Source organism: Corvus brachyrhynchos, unplaced genomic scaffold (assembly GCF_000691975.1).
Source record: "Corvus brachyrhynchos isolate BGI_N302 unplaced genomic scaffold, ASM69197v1 scaffold162, whole genome shotgun sequence".
Taxonomy (NCBI): Eukaryota; Metazoa; Chordata; class Aves; order Passeriformes; family Corvidae; genus Corvus; species Corvus brachyrhynchos.
The window spans coordinates 5,324,675-5,333,487 of record NW_008236696.1 but is presented as its reverse complement, the minus strand read 5'-3'; the positions used below and the strand labels follow the sequence as shown (position 1 = coordinate 5,333,487).

The 8,813-nt window shown below is 40.3% G+C and overlaps 1 protein-coding gene across 7 annotated transcripts in view; it reads right to left on the bottom strand.

Annotated features, from left to right (window-relative positions):
- Positions 1 to 8,813, bottom strand: part of ABCC5 (ATP binding cassette subfamily C member 5) — a 68,254-nt gene that overhangs the window by 33,589 nt on the left and 25,852 nt on the right. For 6 of the 7 annotated variants that reach the window (XR_001859586.1, XM_017726986.1, XM_017726987.1 and 3 more), the window contains 10 exons: positions 8,266 to 8,616; positions 6,726 to 6,797; positions 6,472 to 6,596; positions 5,807 to 5,879; positions 5,056 to 5,259; positions 4,246 to 4,389; positions 2,418 to 2,523; positions 1,543 to 1,727; positions 349 to 495; positions 1 to 28 (listed from right to left, as the gene is read on the bottom strand). Coding sequence is in view for 6 of the 7 variants with exons in the window: in XM_017726986.1 (XP_017582475.1) it covers positions 1 to 28; positions 349 to 495; positions 1,543 to 1,727; positions 2,418 to 2,523; positions 4,246 to 4,389; positions 5,056 to 5,259; positions 5,807 to 5,879; positions 6,472 to 6,596; positions 6,726 to 6,797; positions 8,266 to 8,616 (1,435 nt within the window). In the remaining variant the exon portion in view is untranslated. The remainder of the gene's footprint in view (positions 29 to 348; positions 496 to 1,542; positions 1,728 to 2,417; positions 2,524 to 4,245; positions 4,390 to 5,055; positions 5,260 to 5,806; positions 5,880 to 6,471; positions 6,597 to 6,725; positions 6,798 to 8,265; positions 8,617 to 8,813) is intronic. The other variant, XM_017726988.1, reaches the window with a different exon arrangement.

Genomic DNA, 8,813 nt, shown 5'->3' with positions numbered 1-8,813 from the left:
GGAGCCTGGAGGATGCTCTGAGAGTTCCCTGCCAATGCATAAAACATTGCAGTGTTATAAAACAGTGTTTGCAGCACCAAAATATTCTACTCCATTTCTCTCTCCAACCATAAGAGGTTTTTTATTGCATTCTGTGCTTCCAGCCAATGGAGGAAGCTATTCATTTGGGCAGAAGTTTAGCAGAAACATGGTGCAGCCTCAAGAGCTGGCTATGGAAACATCACAATCCATGATTGACTTCCTCTGGTTCAAAAGTCTCTCTTGGGAGTTGACCAAAAGAACAACAGTGACAGCAATTTGCAGAAGTAGGAGAAGGGGGAGACATTAAACACCAGCACTGGCACCTACCTTTACAAAGACCACACCACGAACAGCTTTCAGGATCAACATAACTGCCATAGACAGTGCATAGATGCCAGCATAGTAATGCATGTGAGGGTTATCTTTCATACTGCTGCTTATGACAGTCTCATTTCCCAAAGTCACTGTGGTGTTCTGCAGAAAAATTCAAGGTTTCAGGGATTGGTTAAGACAAGGATGAAGCATGTATACATTACATGTAGTAGAATTTAACTGCCTTGTGTCTTCTCCCACCATATTTGATATTTCTTCTTTAAAATACACTTCAGTGACCATTGAATACTTCAGAAAGCTTTCCCTGCCAGAGATGCTTGACTTGCAGATTTGTAGCCCTTGGCCTTTTTCCTGCAATATGCTTCAAAATACTTCCACAATGCCTACTTCATTTGATTCCTAATCTCTCATTTCATATTTATTTCTTGTGTTCTTCTGAACAAGGTCAGATACTTGCACACCAGCACTCCTATTACACAGCAATATTTACTTTGGATAGAGCTCTTTATTAAAGACCATTGCTTTTTTCTGCCACTATGCAATAAATTCTTTACTGTCACACTGTTGTACATTCTCATTCTCGCTTTTATTTTTGATCTGTAAGTATGTTTAAGGACCTCATTGGTTGTTCTAATATTGTTGGCCATCTGCAGTTCATTATTTCATCTCAGATTAGTAGCTTGCTCTCTGTGCCCCCACAAAAAAGTCCTGCAGTTGTATTTGAATTTTTAAATGCAACAAGACTTGCAATCAAAGCCCTGGGAGTGGGGAAAAAGCCCAAACCATCTCAGATCATCAGAATTTTCAAAGTAATTTCCAAAAGTCATTTGGCTCAAAGCCATATTTTAACAAAAATTATCCCGTTAGGTATAAGATCACATTTAAACAAAAAACAACACTAAAACTAGCTTGTTGGCCCCTTTCATATTTTCACTTCCTTTTCTTAAGACTAACCAAGAAAAGGAACAAGAAGGCAGCATTAAACCACATGAGTTATTATAGCTTTCTTATTACTGGAGCTCTCTTATTCTTGGAGATTAACTCCCTAGTGAGACCACCTCCTGGGGAGCCCTACAACTTATTTAAATTAGGAAGCACCATTTGGTCTTGCAGGACTGCTTGGGATTAGTCTAGCAGAGCAAACCCCCAGACCATCAGACACAAGAGTAGAAACGCTACTTAACTTACTCCACTGCCTTGCTTGATCCAGAAACTCAGCCACCAGTTGCTAAAAGCTGTGCTGCCCACATTCATCACAAACAGTGCCATGATGATGAGGAATGCAAAGGGGCCTCCAGCTGCCTGAATGTAGATACCGTAAACAGACCAGGGGACAGAGCCTTTGCCTTTCTCTTCCAACTGGACCAACTGGCCTGTGAAACAACAGAGGATGAAGAGGGAGTGAGGAAAAAAAACTCTTCCATGAAACTCCTATAAATTTGTGAACACACACAAAATTAGTCTTTCAAATTGTGCAGAGTACTTTCAGAAACACACACTTCACACTTAGAACTCAGTGGTTCGAATAGTTTTTGAAAAAGTCACATTTCTTCTGCAGAATCATTTATGTCATGGTACAGCTGAAAAAGCCTCATCAGCACAGACGTAAATGTTAGGCTGGGATCAGCCTCACTATTGCTTTTTAAACTCTGAAGTTCAAAGCTAACATTAAACAGAGAACTACAGAAGTCAAACCTTCCCATTCTTCATCCATAAATGCCATGTCCTCCCCAGGACTGAGCACCAAGCTGTACACATGGCCCTCTTAGGACAGGAGGGAGAGGTGGTGTGGGAGACAAGGCAGTACCAGCTCCTTTGTGCTGATGGCATTGGACCAGCAGGAGCCTGACTGAACTTAAAAACATTGTACAGGCTCCTGTATTTAAAATGAATTAATGAACGTTCTTTGCCCACTGCCTGTGTCCTATCAACCACACTAAGTGACTAGGATTGAGACAGCTTCCAAAACCTGAGAGCTACATTAACAATATACTTTGAAGCACATGTTTTGAGCTTATTGGAGTATAAAATAATTACAGCCAGAAATCTGATTACATAGTTACCCTCCTCTTCCTTCTTTACAACTTTCTCCTTCTTCACAGACCCTGTTTTGGTACTTTTATCCTGGGGCCTTTTCAGTGAATTGTTTGTGTTCTTCTTTATATTAATCTGCAAGAAAACAATAACACTAAACATATCGGAGTACTTTGCTTTGACGTTTTCATATCTAAACACAAACTTCTATTAAGCTGCCACCTAAGGACAAAGGCTTTCAAAAGCTCAGCATTGAGATCAAGGAGGATATTAACATCACAGTTATTACAGATGATTGCCAACTCTGGTGGATTAAATTCTCTTCCTCTATTAACCTGAACTACTACCAACCTGTACAGGTAGAGTGCAAGGTTAATTTCCAAAATTATGAGTGTACATGGTAGAGAAATGATGTCCCTACTACTGCAAGAAAGATACAATCTCGCTGTCCCTTGTAAAAATAATTCACTGGTTTTTTAAGAGGCTTTTTTCCCAAAACACCCTACTACTTAGAGACATTTCATGAGAGATTTCTTAAGAAAAGTCAGGTTAACTTGATCTTCCAGAAACCCAATGTCCAAACACTAAAGTGCACACAAGCACTGTTCTAAACTCAGCCATCTTCCCGTAACTGGGAGTTTCTGCCTGTTCAAGTCAGCCTACATGGAAAGAAAACCCTTACACACCGTGTTCAGGGTTGCTTCCCCACACTTCACACGAGCTCAAACCACAGAGAATCCAACTGATCATCCATTTCTTCTTATCCCATGGGGAACACAATTTAATGGTCTTCCCATGAGCTAGTGTTTACAGCGACACTGAAGGTCAGCCAAGCATGAAGACTGGAGAATCTCTTGTTAACTATCATTATATTAATCTTAAAATGGCAGAACTATAATCTTCGTGACTCAAAGGATATGCAGAGCAATTAATTATATCCTTTTCCTTCTTTCGTAAAGATCTCCCAGGAGAATGTGTCACCAAGCTCCTTCTTTATCTGTAATTCTTATAATGCTTCCTTCTCAGAAACCTTTTGTTTTAAAGGTCTGCAACTTGTGAGTCAGGAGCCTCTCATCTCTTAAAAAACTAAACGGCTGGTGCACTTTTAATCTTTTCTTACTAAGAGAAAATGCACACAAAATTTAGGCAAGTTATTAAAAAACAAATTGCAAAGATCTTTACTCCAGAGATTAGCTTTGGGAAACAAAGAGCAGAAGAGTGGGAAAAATTAAAATGCTGAAAATTCAGATGATGTTGTACTGAATGGTTCTTATTTTCTAGATTTACATTTTTTGCACCAACTGAAATACTAGAGCACATCCCAAAGTTTGCATTTACAGACTTTTTTCGTAACAGAAGTACTGTCAAGGCAAAACGTTTTTTCTCAAACTCCCCCAAAACACAGTATTTTCAGTTATGCTTCCAAAATACTGTCACATCTAACTTTTAACAAGTTGTGTCATACCTGCTGTGCCTCAGTCACACTATTGAAAAAGTAGTAACAAGCCAGTAAGAATTTTTTCAAAGGTTGTTGGAGATCTGTGCTAATTTGGAGGTAAATTAAGGAGTGGGGTGTACAATAAGAGAGACAAACTTCCTGCTCTGAGCATCACCAGATGAGACACTACAATATTTTCGTGATTAACTCATGAGCTCACTGGCATAGTCCTCTCTAGTACTCGTTCCCTAAAAACGAACCGTGACAAAGTGCTAAAGAAGCACAGATTATTCTATAGGAAATCTACTGGTCAGATCAACACATGAAAATGGGTGAAGCCATTTTCCAGTTTTCCAACAATGTCACTTGGTTCACCTCAGAATAGCCAAGATTCAGAGCACTTTAAAATAAACAAGTACCTCAATATGCGGTGTTTCTCCCAGCTGTAGGCTATTAAAAATAGTTGCATAATCTCCATTTAAATTCATCAATTCCTCATGACTGCCTCGCTCAGTAATGCAGCCTTCTTTCATGAAGATCACTTCATCACAGTCAACAAGATACTGGAGAAAGTGGCAGTAAGAACAAGTCTCTATCACGATGCTCAATAACCAAACACTCCCACACAACCCTTCTCAGTAGCTTGTAGACACTGGCATACAGCACAGCTACTCCCACATAACAGACATTTGATTTTCAGAGGCCTTCCTCTGACTAGAGCACTGTGATTACTCACACTACACAAACAAAAAGTTCGTGTCCTATCAAAACCAATCTCTTATGGAAGATATGACTCAAGATACTTAAACACTGCAAATGCTGATAGACTAAGCACTAATATTTCTATGCAGAGAAGACAGCAAAAAAACCTCAGATGCATCAATTCCGATTTACTGACACCAAATCCAAGTGTTTTCTGCTGTGATGAAATAGCTTTATAGCAAGTTAGCAAAAACATTTTTGAACAGGGTATTTATTTCACTGGTAGATTTTCTTTAGCCAGGTGTTACCAATCCCAATCAGACACCAAGCAGCACTGGTATCAAATACACAATTAAACTGTTCTCAGTGCATATTTGCAGACCTAGTTTATAAATGTAAACCACACATTCTATAGACAGACAGGGTTGTCCTGTCACAGGTCAGGACATAGAAATTTCCAGTATGGAAGTAACCAATTAACAAACCATTTCAAGAAAGTCCAAGAAAAAGTATGAGAGATTCAGTACCTGAAGCTGATGTGTGATGAAAAGGACAGTCTTTGACTTCAGGTGCTTCCTTATTGCACTGTTAAAAATGTGATTTCCAACATGAGCATCTAAGGCACTAAGGGGGTCATCGAGGATGTAAATGTCCCTGTCACTGTACAGGGCTCGAGCCAGACTGATTCTCTGACGCTGTCCCCCACTCAGGTTAGCCCCTCGTTCACCAATCTGCAGAGACATGCACCCATTATTTTATTTCTTCAGCACCATGCAATATAGATGACCAGAACAAAACTGACCATAGTATTTATTTATATATGTTTATATAAATACACTCCCCCATAACACTATATATTAATATATATATGTTCTAGTTTAGGTGTCCACTTTGACATGTGTTATACATTCAAACTCAAGGTTAATATGCCTGAAATGTGGCAGTGCTTTCAATACTTTCTTTGCTTATTTTACCTTTTATGTATTAACATAGCCATGGTTTTTCTCAGCTATTTTAAATCAAGTTCAAATAGGTCCTGTTAAGGCAGTTAAATTTACAACACAGTAAAAAAAAATTCCCAAACAGTCAACATAAGTAAAAAACAGGGTACAGGTCTTAACAGTCCATGGCCTGCACAGATAAGCTCAGCTCAAGAGAGTGCATTCAACATCTTGGCATATATGCACCCCAGACTGATGTACCCTCACTCCAGTTTAGTCTGCCAAACCAAAACTCTTTTCTCCATCTATTCATCAGTTCAGTATAAGCAAAACATACCTCTGTCAGGTCCCCATTTGGAAGGATGGCCAGGTCAGGCCTTAGACAGCAACCATTCAGCACAGTATTGTATCTGAAGAACAAGTAGATAAATAGTTAAGAACACTGACTTTCCCCACAATTATTTAGCTAGTACAGCATCATTTCATTTTCTACACTAATAGCAGATATTCCTAAAACAACTCATCTGCCTTGGATTGCCAGGAGAAAACCAAGGGTAATAATTAATCACCTACTTCAGAAGCATTGTGAGGATAAAGAGACAATTTCTTTCCAGGGATAGCTGGCTAAGGGCCACAGCAAAGTCGCCCACTGCAGGGGGGCCATGGAAGATGTCAGTACATTGCACACAGCAGTTGTTGTACCTGAAGAGGGCAAGGCCAGGACAGCAAGAGCAAATACCACTTCAGTGCTGCTCACAGCAGCTGCTAAAACCAAAGGTCCAGGATGAGGTCCAGCCTCACTGCAAGCGAGCAGTGACAGGTACACTGACAGCCACCAGCCACAGGGACACATGCAAGATCCTAAGTGGGACTTAGAGAAGACTTAGAGACAGACTCCAGAAGGATATAAAGGCTTTATTTGCACTGTACTCTGCATTAAATTTTTCCCACACTCGGGCCAAGAATTACTAAGCTTTCATGAAAATCAGCAGTCTGACAAACCTTTCTTCATCATACTCCTTGCCAAAAAGGATGTTGTCCCGGAGAGTGGCATTGAGAATCCAGGCCTGCTGGGCCACGTACGCGAACGTCCCGCTTACTGCAATGCTCCCCTCCAACAGGGTCATCTGGAATCACAGACCAGCTGTGAGATTATGCTACCCCATGTTTAGAACAGACTTCGCTCTATAGAGTACAAATAAGTCAAATAGGAGATGGGAAAGAAGAGCAGAAGCACTCAAAACAGGATTTCTCACCTGTCCTAGAATTGCTGAGATAAGTGAAGTTTTTCCGCTCCCCACACTGCCACAAATTCCAACAAGTTTTCCCTAGACAGAAAGGAAAAAATTATGGTACTCATTTCTTACACTCTTCATCCCTTTCCGAATTCAGACTACCTTTAGTATCTCAGAGGACAGCTGGATATGAATGACAGCTCTAAAGTGACATAACAGACAAAAAAAAGCAAGAGTCAGCATTTTAACTCTCAAATTGTATAGAGTAAACACAATCCCACAATGAAATAAAACTGAAATCAATTCTACAGGTAAAAACAAAGGTACTTGAAGATCAGCTTCCTTCTTACTAGGGATGCAGGCCCAGAGGATCAATAAACCAAAAGCACCAAGTCCTGCCTGAACAGAATGCACCAAGATGCTTTTGAGAGTGATAAGGAAAGATGTAAAGAGGAAAAGCCTGAAAGAAAAGCAGAATTTAGCATATATGGGTCCAGTAAAACTCCTTGCCTGTTAGATCCAATTTGCTAAACAACACATACCAAGAAAAGACCAGAATTCAGTCACTTTGAAGAATTTCTCTGCAATAAAATGGATGGGTTGATACCTACATTAAACAATTAATTTATCAAAACTATTTTTGCTCCTTTTGTAAAAACAGTAAAGTGAACAAAAAAGGTATATAGACACTTGTGGAACACACTGCTGGCCTTCTCTTGGTAGCACACTTCTGAGAGAAAACCAGCCTTTACATTTTCAAGTAACTGTACTCCTTTTTGAGGCAATTTTTTGAACTATATGCATTCTCCCCCAGTTTAAAATATAGGTATTTTTACTGTTTAAAATAGTTTCAACTCTCCCTCTATTTGTATAACTACATAAGACAATTTAACCATGAATATTTTCATAAATATATGGATCCCATTATTACGACATCCAACTGCAAAACTTTTGTATCTGTAATTGATGTAATGTATTAAGTTCAATGCTTTTTCTTCGACATCTTACATGCTTTTACCCATCTTAGAGCAATAGCTCCAAATGCTTCTACTTTGTTTTTGTTCTACTGCACAAAAATTCTCCAGGAAGAAAATTGCACACTCTTCAATAAAAAGCACTGTTACGCTCCATTGGAACACCTAATCAACTAAAATGTTCACCCAGAATACAGCTGAAACTGCAAAATTATCAAACCACTGCAGGAACACACTGTTCACCAGCACCCCACTGGTACCTGGTCCCCTGCAGATCCTCTGAGCTCAGTGGCTCACACACTGTCCTGGGAGCTGCAAACCCCTCAGCTGAATGTGGAAGCTATACAGCCCACCCTTGTTTCACAGGCTGCTTGCAAAGATCTAGTTGCTAAAATGGCACAGCTGTTTACAGCAAGATCAGACACTGCATCCTGGATACTGCAGTTGCCATGGATATTACAGGAGTGCACAAAAGCAATATGCTCCATTTCATGCAAAAACGAAACAGCCCACAGCTCTCTGTTCCAAAGGGCAGCCAAAATGAGGCCTTTTAAAAGCTCAGATTTCCTCCTTTCATTTCTTCTTACCTTTTCTATCTCCAAGTCGATGTTGTAGAGAGTCCTCTGAAGCCGAAGGCTATGCAGGTGGATGATTTTGTGCTCCTCTTCGGGGCTGTGATGGTCATCACTGTCCACTAGAAGATGGCCCTTCTGCTCTGCCAGCACAGCTTGCTGTCCCTCATTCTGTAGCTTCATCTTCTCTTTCTTGCTCTTGGTGACTTTCTTGTCTTTTTTCACTTTGGGGGTCAACTTTGGTGAGCTCTGGACGCTGGCGTGGGAGAAGTCCCAAGCCAAAGTAGCATTTTTCACCTCTATCGCGGTGTGAGGATTGGCTGGTTTTTTCTTTATCATATGAACCTCTTCCATTAGAAATAAACTCTGATAGGAGTTGTGAGAGAGGTGTAAAGATGAGACACCTGATCAAGACTGGGAGACAAGCCTACGGCACACTCACGCAGCAAAACACATCAGGCTATATAGTAGGAGGAAGCTGAAGAGCAAAAGGTAGCTCATTAGTGTAAACTAACTCCAGGTCTGCTAAGTGGCTGGGGGATTCCTGGGTGTGGGGGGAGAGC